The 16,064-nt window shown below is 37.8% G+C and overlaps 1 protein-coding gene across 1 annotated transcript; it reads left to right on the top strand.

Moving 5' to 3' along the window:
• The first annotated feature begins 6,102 nt into the window (after positions 1-6,102).
• LOC135770751 (green-sensitive opsin-3-like) lies at positions 6,103-10,834 on the top strand. The gene is made up of 5 exons (XM_065280526.1): positions 6,103-6,960; positions 7,108-7,276; positions 7,523-7,688; positions 8,377-8,616; positions 10,349-10,834. The coding sequence occupies exons 1-5, from the start codon at positions 6,531-6,533 to the stop codon at positions 10,457-10,459; spliced, it is 1,116 nt and encodes a 371-aa protein (XP_065136598.1). The 5' UTR covers positions 6,103-6,530; the 3' UTR covers positions 10,460-10,834.
• The last annotated feature ends 5,230 nt before the right edge of the window (positions 10,835-16,064 follow it).

Below are 16,064 nucleotides of genomic sequence, written 5' to 3' on the forward strand. Positions count from 1 at the left end.
ACCACGGTACAGAAGAAACTCGAAGGAGGACGCAAAGAAAGACTTTTTTAAGCCGCTGGGAATAGGAGAAAATTGTCAGAAGAACGTAATGTAAACAGAGTCGTTATTGGAGAAACGTTTCAACGCTGGAGAGCAATGAGAGGTGTCAAGACAGATGCGCAGTTCGCAAAATTCTTCCCGACAGGTAACAGTGATTATTCTTTCTTTGGGGAATAATTATTGTTGTACTGTTATTCAAGTATATTGACGTTGTTCTTGTACTGTAGTTGTAAGGCAGTGACCAGTCTGCTATATGCTAGTTGAAATAGGAGTAGCGTCGACTGATCTAAAGTTTTAACGTCTTATTTGTTTATTATCATCATTTCACATAATGAATCCACAGACGCACGTCACGCGACACAGCAAATGCCGGTGGTAAACAAACACTTGTGTTCAAATATTCGTGTACGAGTTTTGGAAAGCGTTCCCTAGAAATGAGCTGTGAAGGAGGGAGGCTGTTCTTACGCATGCGCTCATTTAAAAAACTCAGTAACCGTTTTTTGGATTCTCAGTCGGCGAAAAACATCCTCTTTTGCGCCTTTAAGTTTCTCCCCAAAAAAGTAACTAATGGCGCTTTTCCATTGCATAGTACCCCACGGTTTAGTTTAGTTTGGGTCGGGTCAGCTCACCTCACTTTGGCGTGGTTAGCTTTTCCATCGAGTTTAGTATCACTTCGGAGTGGGAGGGATTATAGGCGTGTCGTTATATTTACGCTGCCTACTGCTGTGACATCATACACGTGAGAGCGTTGTTGTACATTCCCATACATTCATTTATTTCTCAGTCTGCCACAAAATTAAAATTGGCCACCACAAATAGATGTTTGCACATCGCGTTTATCACTACCTCTGTCTCACATGACAGTTTCTGTTCAAACACCCGACCCGTGGCGTCAGTCGACGGCGCTCCGCTGAGCCTCATTCAAGTTGCATTTAAGCATATATAATTCGGACGTGCACGTCGCGAATGTGCCGCCACAAACTGCAAGTCTGGAAAAAACTGTTATGGTGTCCCGGATTCTCAACCTGCGGATGTTTTTCATCGCTAAAAGGGTGTTTGGAAACTTATAGCAGAACACAGATAACAACATGTTTGCTTGAGACAGCGCAAGCTAGCAGGAAGCTAAAGCTAATATTTACATTATAGCGATGACGTCTGGTATCAGCTCGGGTCGGTTGGAACCCCAACCGAGGTGGTACGAAAAAAAGTATCGGGTACTACGTACTGCACCCAATGGAAAAGCTCCCAAAAGTAAGCTGACCCGACCCAAACTAAACTAAACCGTGGGGTACTATGCAATGGAAAAGCGGCATAATTGTGTTACTTAGTTACTTTTCATGGAAAGTAATGCTTAGGTGACTTTTTAGTTAATTTTGCGTTAATTTTTCTTGGCTGAGGCTTGATCTCTTTCAGGTTTGCAGGTGATTTTATGACCAAAAAGTTCTGCATTCAGAAAATGCATATTTAATCACAAAAAATGTCGAGCTCTGGCCTGCTGCTTAGTTTCTGACTCAAACTGTTCCCACACAAACGTGTACACATAGAGTGCATAATGTGACTACGTTTAGTTTAATTCAGTGGAATTTTTTTTTAAATCTAATTAATTAAACTAAAAAAGTAACTTGCATTACTTTTTTTTTAAAAATATTGACGTTACTTGTAATGCGTTACCCCCAACACTGATCCTCGGTAACACAATAAGGTTGTATTTGTTAACATTAGTGAATGCATCATGTTTGCTAATGGTGCATTAACTAATGTTAACAGATACAACTTTTGATTTTGAAAATGTATTAATCAATGCTGAAATGAACATGAATAAAAATTAATAAATGCTATTAAAGTATTGTTCATTTGTTAGTTCATGTTAGCTAATGCATTAACTTATGTTAACCTTATTGTAAAGTGTTACTGAATCCTCAATAGCATCCACATAATTGTGTTCAGAATAATAGGCATATAGACTTCCGGTACACTTTTGCATTGAATCACTAACAACAGAGTCCCTCTACCTTAGTTTAAATCATAGCTAAAGCGCATCAACCATTACACTGAGCTAACGTTAATGTGTAAATCTACACAGATCTACAGATCCGATTTACGATTTTACATTTCCTTTGGGTGTAAGTGTGTATTAGTACATGTTAACGATATGCGTCTCCAATGTGAATCTCTTTTCTTGGACTACAACAAACACACGGATTGTAGGCTACGGTTTACTGCCCTGGGATTGGTGATGTAGACAAGACCGACATTACTATAATTCCTCCTCACAGCCTGTAAATTGACTCCTGTTAGGATTATATTGTGACCATGGGCCCTATTTTAACGATCAAATCGCATTGTCTAAAGCGCACAGCCTAAATGGGTGTGTCCAATGCCACTTTTGCTAATTTAACAACGGGAAAAATGGTTTGTGCACCGAGTGCACGGTCGAAAAGGGTTGTACATATTTTCCTAATGAGTAGTGTGTTTTAGGTGTAACGTGCAATAAACCAATGAGAGTCTTATCTCTCATCCCCTTTAAAAGCCAGTTGCGCTGGCGCTGCAGAACGTTTCAGCACTAGAACAGCGCCATGGGATTTTTTACAAAGCATTACTTAAAATGTTTTTCATCTCACCATAGATTTGTTGTTTGTGTTAGGACGTCACTTTAAGTATTGGTTTATACTATTTTTTCCTTTTTTATTTTTTTATATTTTCAGATTTTTAAACCATTGTTGCCTGGCTTTAGGGTTAGAAGCGACAATGGTAAGAAAATAGGACAAAACCGTTGAGTAACCAATCCGTGACAATGACACGGAAAAGAAACTCCGTTGTATGCGGAAAAATGCGGAGATCCGTGACAATGACACGGATAAATGAGCTAAATACCTCAACAGACTTAAAAAATATAAACAACACTTGATAGCTGTACATGCCTTCATGAGTGCAAAATCTAAAAAACTAAATGATTTTGCTACAAAAGACTTTGAAATTTTATGCATTTACAAATGATCAAAGGCTGAAAGTGACGGGTACATTGCAGGCCGTCTCTCCCAGCCCCGGATAATATGTAAACGCATAAAATTTCTAAGTAATTTATTCACCATTCTGGTGTCCACATAACTACGCCTAGTGGCAGTAGTGTTATTGCAATGAGATATGACTGTTTATGCTGAGGTAAGTGAAATACATTTATAGTAAAAAAGAAGTCATTTTTATGCCATGATTATAAATTTGGTCTCGTTTATGTGCGGTTAACTCTATGAGGAAACAAATAATAGAATATTGCTATGGTCAGATGCTTAATTTTAGCAGAATTACATGCTGTTATTTTCCCATGTTGACAAGGCAAACCCATCATCCAAGTCAGCAAATCTGACACCATGAATCACTTAAGATGTTGGTTATAATTTTGAGCAACATTGGACTTGGCACCTGTAATACAGAACTTAATACAGTGCATATTATATGCTGAATACTTTAAATTCTGATTGAATGAACCTTTGAAATGCAAATAAACACAGACCTGTCATAGCACTTAGGGTGAATGCAGGTAAAGTGGGTTATTTAAGCTTGATTGCACTCTTATAAATGGCTATACACTGTCAGAGCACATATTACCATGGTGTTGTGTTGAGGGGTCACAGTTTCTTTAAATGAAAATATTTTGTCTGAAATTTAAATTTAACAAAGGTGGTAAAGAAAATGTATATAACCTCAAGGTACACTGTAAAACATATTTATTAAAAAAATAACAATTTTAAATTAATTCAGCTTAAAAATATTAGTATTACATTAAGTATTATATTAATATATTTAGTTAAAATTATGTCAAAATTGTTGGGTCAACTATTATTTATTTGTTTATGAATTAACCCAAAAATATTAAAGCAACCAGGTAATTTATTTAAAGTCGAACCAATATTTTTTTTTACAATGTATCTAAATTACACATTAAACATAAAGTGGCCCACTTTACCTGAATACACCCTCCCTATGAATGCAAGTTGCTTTGTTAGGTTAACATACACCATTAGATAAAAATATGGAATTTATTATTAATAAATATAATAACGTCTTTTCATATGTGTTAATTTGTAACTTACACTAAAAACGGTAAAAGAATGAAGTTGAAGTAAGTTCAGGAGAATCATGGTCATGTAATCCAACCAGTCAGCTTGAAGAGGTCTCTATATAGCCGTCCCTCACCTCTGTCCATGACAGTTTTTTGCAGCATCCCTTCTCCACCCCATTGCCTAAAGGCCAAAGTATAGTCCCATTTTTATGCAGACGCAAGGGTCCAAGTACAGTGCACATGATGTAATTTTTCGTCATCAGAAGAGTGCCCACGTACTGTACGCGCACCGCTTACATTGTACATGTAGGTCGTGCATGCGCCTACAGAAGAATGTAGTATGTAGCCTAGGAGATCCGTCACACACGTGTACATGTACGAGTCAAATTAACCTATTCCGGACCCTACACTCTCAGAAATAAAGGTACAAAAGCTGTCACTTGTGAAAGTAAACCTTTGTACCTACAGTCTAAAAACAAACTGTGCTAATAAAAGTGGTTCTTGGCTCGTAATTATAGAGGAACCATTTTAAGTGCCATATAGCACTGATGAAGTACCTGTGTAGCACCTGCATAGAACCATATTGTGCTATGTAGAACCATATGTGGTGCTATATGAGTATGACCCCCGTATGATTCTTCATAGGTACAATATAGCACTAAAAATGGTTCCTCTATGATTACGAGACAAGAACCACTTTTAGTGCTATTTAGCACCATCTGTTTTTGGAGTGTATGTGGTGCATATTAGTACCTCAAAGGTACATATTGGTACCTTAAAGGTACATATCTATACCTAAATGGTACAAATTAGGAGGGTGCCGTCCGAGTGACAGCTTTGTTACCTTGCTAAAATTCCGAGCTCTGATCCTTCCCCTCAGACATCAGGCCAAAAATGCTTTATTATGATATTTGATTACAAGTTAATGCAAACTCTTTAAATGGTATTAAGAATACATGTGCATTTTATTTGATGTTGCTAACTTAAAATTTGCAGCATTTTGTCAAATCAACATATATTTTTCTGTTACTTTAACTTAAAAAACAAATTTAAACATATTCAACTTGAATTTAAAAGTTCTGTCAACTTTTTAAGCCAAAATTTAAAATAGTAGGTTGAATTGATTGCAAAACAAAGTGTGCTGCATTTTTTTTATTTTACAGTATTTACATGTAAAATCAGTGTTTAACATTTTTAATATTTGGAAACACTGAATATAGCTGTTAAAACACCAAAAGTAGCTGTAACAAATCCAACAGAAACTGGAGAACCATTTATAAAGACTTGACATTTACTACAGCCTCAATCTTATTTACTGTACAGATGAAGGCAGACATTAAATTCCAAGTGACGTCGGCTTAGGTCTAATTAGTCAACAGGATTGGATTGAGGAATTTTGGCATAAGAAACGTGTCACATTGTGACAAAGAGGAAGTTGGATTAAAGCAACTTTAACCTGCATTCACTTATACTTTAAATTTGCTTGAAATAACAAAATGATACACATTTGTCAGATCTCAACAACCCTTTTAGCATTCAGGAAAAGTCACAAAAGGAGCATAATTATTTGTGACCTGTCTGCTTCGAATGGAAATGCCGGAGATGGAACAATGTCAAAGTCCATTAGCGTGAATAGAAAAAGAGGCCACCCAAAAAAGGCGTAACGTCTCTCATCCATCACGACTTGATCTTCCTGACCCAAAAGTACAGTTGATCTGACATTTGGTTGACATTATAAACGCATTTGATATTTGTGTCAGATTTGTTCACAATAAGCCTTTCCCTTTCTTGAAAGCAGATTGGAAATGCACCCTAAATGGCCCATTACATGATTACAGCTATTTTGAACAACAATTAAGTATTTCTGTTGTAATTTAAAGTGGATCCTTGTCAAGTCCAAGCTTCATTTCTGCCACTTACTGTCAGTTTTAAAAGGCAAAAGATGACATTTGACATTTCAGGAGGCAGATGATGAAAGGGTCAGTCATTCAATCTTGGTGCTGGGGAAGAAATAAGGGTACAAAAGCTGTCATTGGGGCGGTACCCTTTGAAAAAAAACGATACAACAAGGGTTCATATTAGGTACATTGTACATTATAACTGATTTATTTACTGGCATCACATTACAGTTTCCATCGTATGGTGTATTTGTGTGTATTATGTAATAAACGGCATGCACTTTTGTATTCAACATGGAAAGAAATGTAAATCGTTACTCACAGTATATTATAAGGTTAGTGTAAGGTGCTGTGATAATCCCCCAGATCTCTTGTTGGACTCAAAAGGTGATTGTTTGGCCTGTCTCACACCTTTTAATGAGGCCATCAGATTAGCTCTGTCACTTTCTGCGTGTCCATCCTGATCCCATTTTGCTCCTTCACCACTAATCTCCATAAGTCAATTAACTCACAATATAAAAACCACCACCGTAATGCCAAAGTCAAAAGAAGGCAGGCGAAACGTGAAGAACGCTCCAAGCATGCCTGATAACATGGCCGGTCTTCATGGCTTCGAGGGAGAAAACTACTACATTCCTTTGAGTAACCGCACGGGGTTGGTGCGTGACCCCTTTCTGTACCCGCAATACTACCTCGCAGACCCGTGGCAGTTCAGGTGTCTGGCTTTTTATATTTTTATGCTCATCTGTCTCGGTTTTCCCATCAATGGCTTGACTCTCGTGGTCACGGCACAACACAAGAAGCTCCGGCAACCTTTGAACTTCATCCTGGTAAATCTTGCGGTTGCGGGGATGATCATGGTCTGCTTCGGCTTTACCATCACCATCACTTCAGCCATGAACGGCTACTTCATTCTGGGCCCGATGGCATGTGCCGTTGAAGGTTTTATGGCAACACTTGGAGGTCAGTAATGTTGCAAGATTTGGGGGGGGGCATATATGGATAGGGTTGTCACACCCAATTTAGACTTTTTAAAACATTTAATTCACTATGAATAAGAATATCTGCCAAATGCATAATTGAAAATATTAAGTCTTATTTTCCCATCAGGTGAGGTGGCTCTTTGGTCACTGGTGGTGCTGGCTATTGAAAGATACATCGTAGTCTGTAAGCCCATGGGGAGCTTCAAATTCTCATCAGGACACGCTATGGGTGGAATTGCCTTTACCTGGTTTATGGCAATGGCTTGTGCTGCTCCACCACTTGTCGGCTGGTCTAGGTAAGCATCATTTCCCCAATTTTGTTCATATAGGAAAAAGGTACTATTGCATAGCGTTTACAGATCTGAACTGATGATCCAAAAATTCAAGGTATGAAACTCACAAGGGGGCGATTCATATATTATCCCTCCCTATTAACCCCAGACATTAACCTCATGTTGCTCCAGGATTAATAGATCTTAGTCTAAATGACTACGCTGGTATATTAGTGGTTATTAATTGACTTTGTATGTCTTTTATTACAGGTACATTCCCGAGGGCCTGCAGTGCTCATGTGGGCCAGATTACTACACACTCAGCCCTAAATTTAACAACGAGTCCTATGTCATCTACATGTTCGTTGTCCACTTTATAATTCCCGTCACCGTCATCTTTTTCACATATGGACGTCTTGTATGCACAGTGAAGGCGGTAAGCACTTTTTACACTTGTATTTGAAAATAAGGGAAATTTCCCGAACCCAAACACCACAGGACCCACCCCAGTCCCGCAAGGGAATGGATGGGATACCCTGTATGAATTTTTTTTTGTATGGCTTTTTGCATTTGTTATACACGTCACACACATTTCTTAAAGAAAAACACCAAAGTTTTTCAATATTTTACTATGTTCTTACCTCAACTTGAGATGAATTAATACATACCTATCTTTTTTCAATGCGTGCACTTTTAATCTTTGTACAGCGCGGAATGTGTTAGCATTTAGCCTAGCCCCATTCATTCCAAACAAAAGTTTATTTTGTGCCACCATACTTACTCGTGTAACTACTCATGTAACAGTCTTTAAATAGGGAAAACTAGGAAGTGTTTGGTGGCTTCTAAATTCATCCCTGTTTGGAGCCATAGAAATGAATGGGGCTAGGCTAAATGCTAACACATTCATGGGGCGCTGTACAAAGATTAAAAGTGCACGCATTAAAAAAGATAGGTATGTATTAATTTGTCTAAGTTGAGGTAAGAACGTAAAATATTGAAAAATGGTGTTGTTTTCCTTTAACACCATAAGGGAAAATCTCGGGAAAAACGGGAGGGTTGACAGGAATGGCATAGACTGCACTACTGTGTAATAGTATTTAGTTACATGTTTTGTGACCTGACAGGCCGCAGCGCAGCAGCAAGATTCAGCTTCCACCCAGAAGGCCGAGAGGGAAGTGACACGTATGGTCATCCTGATGGTAGTGGGCTTCCTGGTGGCCTGGACCCCGTATGCTAGTGTTGCAGCTTGGATCTTTTTCAACAAGGGAGCCCCTTTCACAGCCCAGTTCATGGCCATTCCTGCCTTTTTCTCCAAGAGTTCCTCCATCTATAACCCCGTTATCTACGTGCTGCTAAATAAACAGGTATGGTCACTTTGTAATACTTAAAAAATTATAATAATGTGCTTATTAGTTTCCCAAGTTTGCTGATCTTGAGTAAGGGGGTCGCACACCAGACGAGAAGCGCAGTGCCGTGTCGCATCACGCCATGAATCTAAAAACAAAACACATTATTTTCTATGAATGGCGCTGTCCGCTGTACCTCAGGACACTGCTCAAATCCCTGTCGTGCCACTCACATAGTTTAATATTAAATACCATCATATTTGTCCCAAATCGTTTAACATTGGCTGCTAACATATATTTCGCATTTTGAAGTAGACGCTACCTGACTAAGCTTGCGCTATTTAATGTGCTCTTCTACTGTACGATACCTTCGAGTTGACTTAGATGCGACATGGCGCTGCGCTTCTCATCCTGTGTGCGCCCCCCTTAAGACACGTTCACACCAATGACATTAACTGTAATGGTGCATTCCCACCAGCCACGGTAGAGGCGGCAAAAAGGCGCTATTCGCACGTAGTTGGACGCTTGAACATTTGAGTTCACTCGCTTCATTTGTGCGTGCAGGCCGCTTGTGAAATTTGAGTCATTACAGAAAGCCACGCGGAAATTTGCGTTATTGGAGGGGCTTCTGAGTCTCCGCCACTCCGCTCGCTTCCTGTAATCACGTCACTACTACAGCAAGGTCTGATTGGTTGACGCTGCGCGGAAATCCGCCAAAGTTCAGCCACGGTAGAGGCGGCAAAAAGGCGCTATTCGCGCGTAGTTGGACGCTTGAACATTTGAGTTCACTCGCTTCATTTGTGCGTGCAGGCCGCTTGTGAAATTTTAGTCATTACAGAAAGCCACGCGGAAATTTGCGTTATTGGAGGGGCTTCTGAGTCTCCGCCACTCCGCTCGCTTCCTGTAATCACGTCACTACTACAGCAAGGTCTGATTGGTTGACGCGGCGCGGAAATCCGCCAAAGTTCAGCCACGGTAGAGGCGGCAAAAAGGCGCTATTCGCGCGTAGTTGGACGCTTGAACATTTGAGTTCACTCGCTTCATTTTTGCGTGCAGGCCGCTTGTGAAATTTTAGTCATTACAGACATCCACGCGGAAATTTGCGTTATTGGAGGGGCTTCTGAGTCTCCGCCACTCCGCTCGCTTCCTGTAATCACGTCACTACTACAGCAAGGTCCTGATTGGTTGACGCGGCGCGGAAATCCGCCAAAGTTCAGATTTTTCAACTTGCGCATTTTCCTCAGCAATGCTCAATTCGCTTACCGCGTCTACCGCACCGCAGGATGACTAATCGACTTAACATGTAAATCACTCGCGCTTGCCACGTCTGGTGTAAACGCTGCATAAGGATAAAGTCCTAAAAATCAGCTATAACGGTAACGATAAAGAGGAACAATATGACTTTTGGAGTCATTTAAAATACATTTGCCCGTTTAGTATGTGATACGCAGTGTCCAAGTTTAGAATAAACAAAGTTGTTGGAGCTGATGGTGTAGTGGGGAGTGCTCTGACTTATGCCGCAGGTGCGCTTTCGGCAACCCAAATTCGTTTCCCAGTTTGAGGTCCATTGCCAATAGTGCATTTCTCTCCTTTCCTTACACATTGCATGTCAAATAAAGGCATTAATGGCCCGCAAAAATAATGTTATTGTCCCTTTGTGTGAACGCTAATATAATTATTGTTCTAGTTATCTCTATCGTTATCGTTCTTAGTGTGACCTTTTTTGATCCCCTCATGTATCTCCTCACAGTTTCGCAGCTGCATGCTAACTACTCTGTTCTGCGGTAAAAACCCCATGGGCGATGAGGAATCTTCAGTGTCCACCAGCAAGACAGAGGTCTCTTCGGTGTCTCCGGCATAACAACCTCCTGCCCCGCCCAATCACACTTGGTACCCGTGAAATTTTTGGAACGTTTGGAACTCCTCATCTTGCATGCACTCCCACCTTCTCACTCAATACAAGAGCACAGTTTGCAAATGATTGTGTCCTGGGTATCGGATATTTATATTCATTGCTGTACTACACAATTCTAATAGGGGACACTCTTTTGGGGGGTGGGGGTCGATGCCAAACTGCTAGCCCGAATCTGCAACACTCGCTGAATATTTTCCTGTGTGTGTGGGGTTTTTTTTTTTGTTGTTGTTGATCTATTGTGGATAAACTGATGCAAATTTTTGCTGGTTTGTTGAAGGAATTGTTGCTGTATATATTTTTGTATGTTAACAAGCATGTAAAAAAGACAAAAAAAGAATGTTTGGAAGTAATAAAGTCTTGCATTTATGTTTCGTTTCATTCACTTTGGATGAACACAGACAATGCTTCATGAATTCAAAACAGGAGATAATAGGTTGCCACTATAGATGCAGTATAAGCTGCTATTTTATTAGTTTGTTGCTATGCTATGGTTGCTAGGGTTTATAACCTTACAAGCTCAAATCAACACAGCCTACCCATCTGTAATATTCTGCTCCTATTATATTGCAAGAAAGTTAAATCCTATAGTTGGAAAGGCATATAAATAGCATTTCTGTCATCATACATCGTATCATTATTCATTAAACTCCAAGTGCTTTGTCTAATATAAGACCCTGTCATTACCGCTAGCTGTGCCAAAACCAGAACATTGGAAAACAACCAGATCTTAAGATTCTTAACAGATTTTGACACCTGCAAACTGCTTTTAGCTTAGTTCGGCATTCGAGCTATGCCGGATTAACTCACCACATCATTAGATTTAATGTATTTATTTACTTGATCTCATCTAATTGTTTAATGTTAAGTTCTTTGACCTTCATTTCCAGACGCCACCTACATGTGCCATTTAATCCTGGAGGTAGCTGAGGACATGGGCAGCTGTTAGGGTTAATAAGGGGGTTAGTCTAATAATAGTTATAATAAGAAAAGTTCATGTTTAAAAGAAAATATGTTGTCATGAAAGATTTTTCTTAACCTAATTCTTCATCCCCACATCTAAGGTTTCATACACCTGATTCAGTCACACAATAAAATCTTGTGTAAAGATACAAAGTGTTGTAATCTTGTTATATGAAGTTAAACAAGCTCGTTTAGAGACTTTAAAGATTAGTCTGGCATGACATATCAACGGTAATGAGGTCAGATAAAAGCCTCAGAGGATTTGGGAAGCATTCTGGACAGTGTTTTATACTTAACACCATAGATACCGTATGAGGTCACAGTAAAGACACTTAGATTTTATTGCATTTTGTTTCTGGCACAGAAAACTGCTGTTGCCATGATGGTTTAACAATATTGGAAAAAGTAATTTTTATTACCCACTGTAGGTGTAATAACATTAAAAAGGTTGTGTCATTTTCTTTAACTTACAGATACAAATGAAGTGCAAGTTTTTGTATAAACCTCATTTATCAGAAAGTTTACATCCATACATTTAAACAGTGTTTGGGAAAGTTACTTTTAAAAGTAATGCATTACAATATTAAGTTTTTCCCCCAAAAAGTAACTAATTACTTTACTTAGTTACTTTAAATGGAAAGTAATCCGTTCATTACTTTTAAGTTACTTTTGCATTATTTTTCTTACTTTGGCTTTGGCTTGATCTCTTTCAGGCCTTGCTTGCGTTTTTATGACTGAGAAGTTTTGCGTTTAGAAATCGCATATTTCCATCGCAAAAATGTCAAGCTCAGGCCTGCCATCTTCGTTTCTGACTCAAAACTGTTTCCACTAAGGCAGGGCATGCATAGCAGTGTAACGTGAAATTAATTGAATGGAAAAGTAACTTGCATTACTTTTTTAAAAAAGTAACTCAAATATTAATGTGCACATTTAAAAAGTAATGTTTTACTTTACTTGTTACTTAAGAAAAGTAATATTGTTATGTAATGCATGTTACTTGTAATGCGTTACCCCCAACACTGCATTTAAATATACAAAACGTAAACCATACTTTCAACCTTTGTATTCAATTAAATACAATTTCAATGCCTGTTGATAAGAAAACATTTAGAATTTGTGCCATGTTTTATATTCTTGATGATATTTTATAAATAATTTAATCAAATAGTTATTGAGCCATATCTTATTTTTTATGTTGTTTTTTTTTGTATTTATTTTTATTACATGTAAAAATGGAAAAATAATATCTAAAATTATTAAACTAACAATTTTGAAAAAAGTTGGAAATCATGTTCAAAGAGAGATGTACATTCTGTTTCAGGCACCATGTCACATGTCCCTTCTCACATACAAAAAAACCCTTTATTTTATCCTTTCCTAAAATGTGTCCTTTAATCAAATTGGTTGTGTTGGTAACCATGATGTACGTTTCATCATGTGCTTGGTTTAACTTTTCATCTTATAAGTCTTTGTAAATATCCATTTAACTAACATAAGCCAGTTTCTTAATGACATCATCCTTCAGGAGGTGACGTATTTGCGTTGGGGAAACAAACAGCAAAACTTTAAGTAAGTACATTTCATAAATCTTCAATTTTTTTTGTATTAGTTGCAGTTTCACTCTAAAACATTCGTTCCTGTAAAATCAAACTACAGTAAATTGTAAATTAATCTGGTTTTTCAGAGATTTCTTTAAAGTTTACAGATGGTGTTGAAAGCTGAATATAGCTCATTCGCGCCCTCTAGTGGTTCGTTTGTAAAACTATAGCAGTTAATTAGGTGCTAGGTTGTCAATGGATTTCAATTTGCTTTCATGGATATTTCTTAAGTTAACGTTAACTTTCTCATTTTACGTTATTTCAAACAGGTCAGTTTTACATACAAGCCCAATTAATGATTCATAAAGGCTTCACAATAGGGTTACGAGGAGCAACTTACCAGAAAATGCCGCTAGTTGCAAGTGTTCAAGGTAGGCTATTTTTTCTTTGTGTACATGCTTTTTTACATGTTTAACTAACACATTTAATTAATTTATGCTGTGTGGGACTCTGCTGACTTTAGTTTGGAGATTGTAGTGTTACGCCTGTTTCACACATACTCCGTATGCAGTGCGTTTGCGGTGCGTAATTTTTTACGTAGCCATGTTAACAGGTTAGAGCTTTCACACAGCATACGTATGCGGTCCGTCCTGTCCGTTGCAGATGCGGTGCGGTGCAGCAGTGCTGCGATCGTTTCGGCAGCGAGTCTATTTTTGCTGTACGGCACGCAAGCTGCACGAGCTGATTTAAAGTGATAGCGCATGTTTTGTGGTCAGAATGAACACGGATTTACAAAAAAATGCAGTAATTTCACTCTAAATGGATGTAAATAAAGTTTTTCAGTAGTTTTTTCTGTAATTTTATTTGTTTAATCCCAGTATGAAGCAATTAAGGCAAAGCACTTACCACGAGTTAAAAAATGATATGTATAACATCTTGTTAAATATTCTACCGTGTTTATATACATTGCATATACATAAAGTATGCTATTAATTTTACCATTGTTTAATTATACTAACATAGCCTTTTAGTTTTTATTTGTAAAACAACAGTAACCAAATTTATATTGTCTTATAACAATATCCATACCCATGGAATTTTTAGTCAAACTAAGGTAATACAAATCATAATCAATCTGACAAAAACCGTTTTGTTAACCGTTAAAATTATGGTGAATTTTTCTAAAGAGAACTATACAAAATGATCTGTTTGATAGACGGGGAAGCCCACCTGTCAATCAGCGCTATTATAACAGAGCGAGGCGAGAGACGAACGTGCTCCGTAATATGGAATAATGTGTTGATCTTGAATGATTGTAAGAATACATTTGCTTTAAATATAATGTTTTTCATACAACATTTTGGGAGATAATAATGATTTTTTTCAATTGTTATTGATCTTATTTAGACTTGTTGCAGTTATAACAGCGTTTGGCATATTTACCTCAGAGTTTGTTTCAGTAATATTGCTGTTTTTCCGGTAATAATAATACAATTTGCATGTCAATCTTGCTTCCTTGTCTGTTTATTCATGTCATTATGCTGTTATTTTAATTATTTGAGAATATTTCTTGCCATATGAGCTTCATTGCCGTTATATAAATACTCTCGTCTATGCAAATATATAAATAGTATAGGAAATGTAGCCTATAATGTAACCATGCATGTCACCTATATTTTCTCTTCAAAAGTTATAATGCTAATTTATATTTATGATATATGTGGAGATAAATAGACCTTTGATCATCCTTTCATGTTTCCTGACCATAACACTAGAGATTTTAAACATCCTAGTCTATCAAATAATATCTAAAGTATATTGTTTTGTGAAGAAAAAAACACAGCAGGCTATAATATAGTTTATTGATGAGGCGCTTTTCAACAGAAAGTGTCAATCACCTGATTATTTGATACGCAGAAGCAGCGGTTAGCAACGCACTGCAAACGGAGTATGTGTGAAAGCACAACGGATGCTTGACGGATCGCACCGCATACGTACTGCAACACGCACCGCAAACGCACTGCATACGGAGTATGTGTGAAACAGGCGTTATATTTCCAAACTTCAAAGCCCAAAAAGTAAAGAGTAAATTTTAATGGTTTGCGGCTGTGCGCATGCGCGAGCGTGGAAGCGTGTGCTTGCATAGCGTGTGATGAAAGCGCACACGCCAAAGAAGAAACAACAACAACAACACGAGAATGAAAACATTTAAGTGATAGGTCTTGTTAAGTTTACTTTTCACTGTTTTCTGTATGCCAATTTAAAAGTCATGGACTTATGAATGGACAGACAGTGGATTGTTAGTGGACAAAAGCTTCACCACTTCTCTTGTGCTTCATTTAGTTGTGTTGTTGCTTTGATCTTCACGAATTGGATGCTGGTCACATTTTTAATAACCCTCAAAAATGGCCATAAATAGAGTAGTGTACTGTGCGCTGGCATAAGGGTGAAGGTTAGCATTAGGGCCATGGAGTGCCAAAGCTAATTAGCCAAGCCTTGACACCCTGTTTAGTTTTGAGCCCAACTAGTCTAAGGGTTTTCAAACAGTGGGTTGCACAAGTCACTTGGCTGTTTATGTTAATTACACATCAGACAGTATAAAGACTTAATGACCGGCAAAGACAGTGGTTTTGAAAACTAGCAAAAGGTATTTCTGTATTTAAATTCAATTTCATTGTAAACAAAAACATTTCAGCTGTATTAAATAAATAGTAGTTGTGATATATTCAAAACAGCAAATTGTTTACACACTTAAAGGAAAACACCACAGTTTTTCAATGTTTTACTATGTATTTACCTCAACTTAGACTAATTAATACATCCATATCTTTTTTCAATGTGTGCACTTAATCTATGTACAGCGCATTGTCAATGTGTTAGCATTTAGCCTAGCCCCATTAATTCATTAGTATCCAAACAGGGATGAATTTAAAAGCCACCAAACACGTTCATGTTTTCCCTATTTAAAGACTGTTACATGAGGGGTTACACGAGTAAGTATGGTGGCACAAAATAAAACGTGCCGATTTTTTTTTAAGCAGATAAAAAATGAG

Source organism: Paramisgurnus dabryanus, chromosome 8 (genome assembly GCF_030506205.2).
Source record: "Paramisgurnus dabryanus chromosome 8, PD_genome_1.1, whole genome shotgun sequence".
Lineage (NCBI taxonomy): Eukaryota > Metazoa > Chordata > Actinopteri > Cypriniformes > Cobitidae > Paramisgurnus > Paramisgurnus dabryanus.

Excerpts from the sequence above, each read along its gene's own strand:
- LOC135770751 (XM_065280526.1), top strand. The coding sequence starts at position 6,531 with ATGCCAAAGTCAAAAGAAGGCAGGCGAAACGTGAAGAACGCTCCAAGC. Across the intron at positions 6,961-7,107 it reads TTTTATGGCAACACTTGGAG|GTGAGGTGGCTCTTTGGTCA; the intron begins GTCAGTAATGTT and ends TTTTCCCATCAG. Across the intron at positions 7,689-8,376 it reads TTGTATGCACAGTGAAGGCG|GCCGCAGCGCAGCAGCAAGA; the intron begins GTAAGCACTTTT and ends GTGACCTGACAG.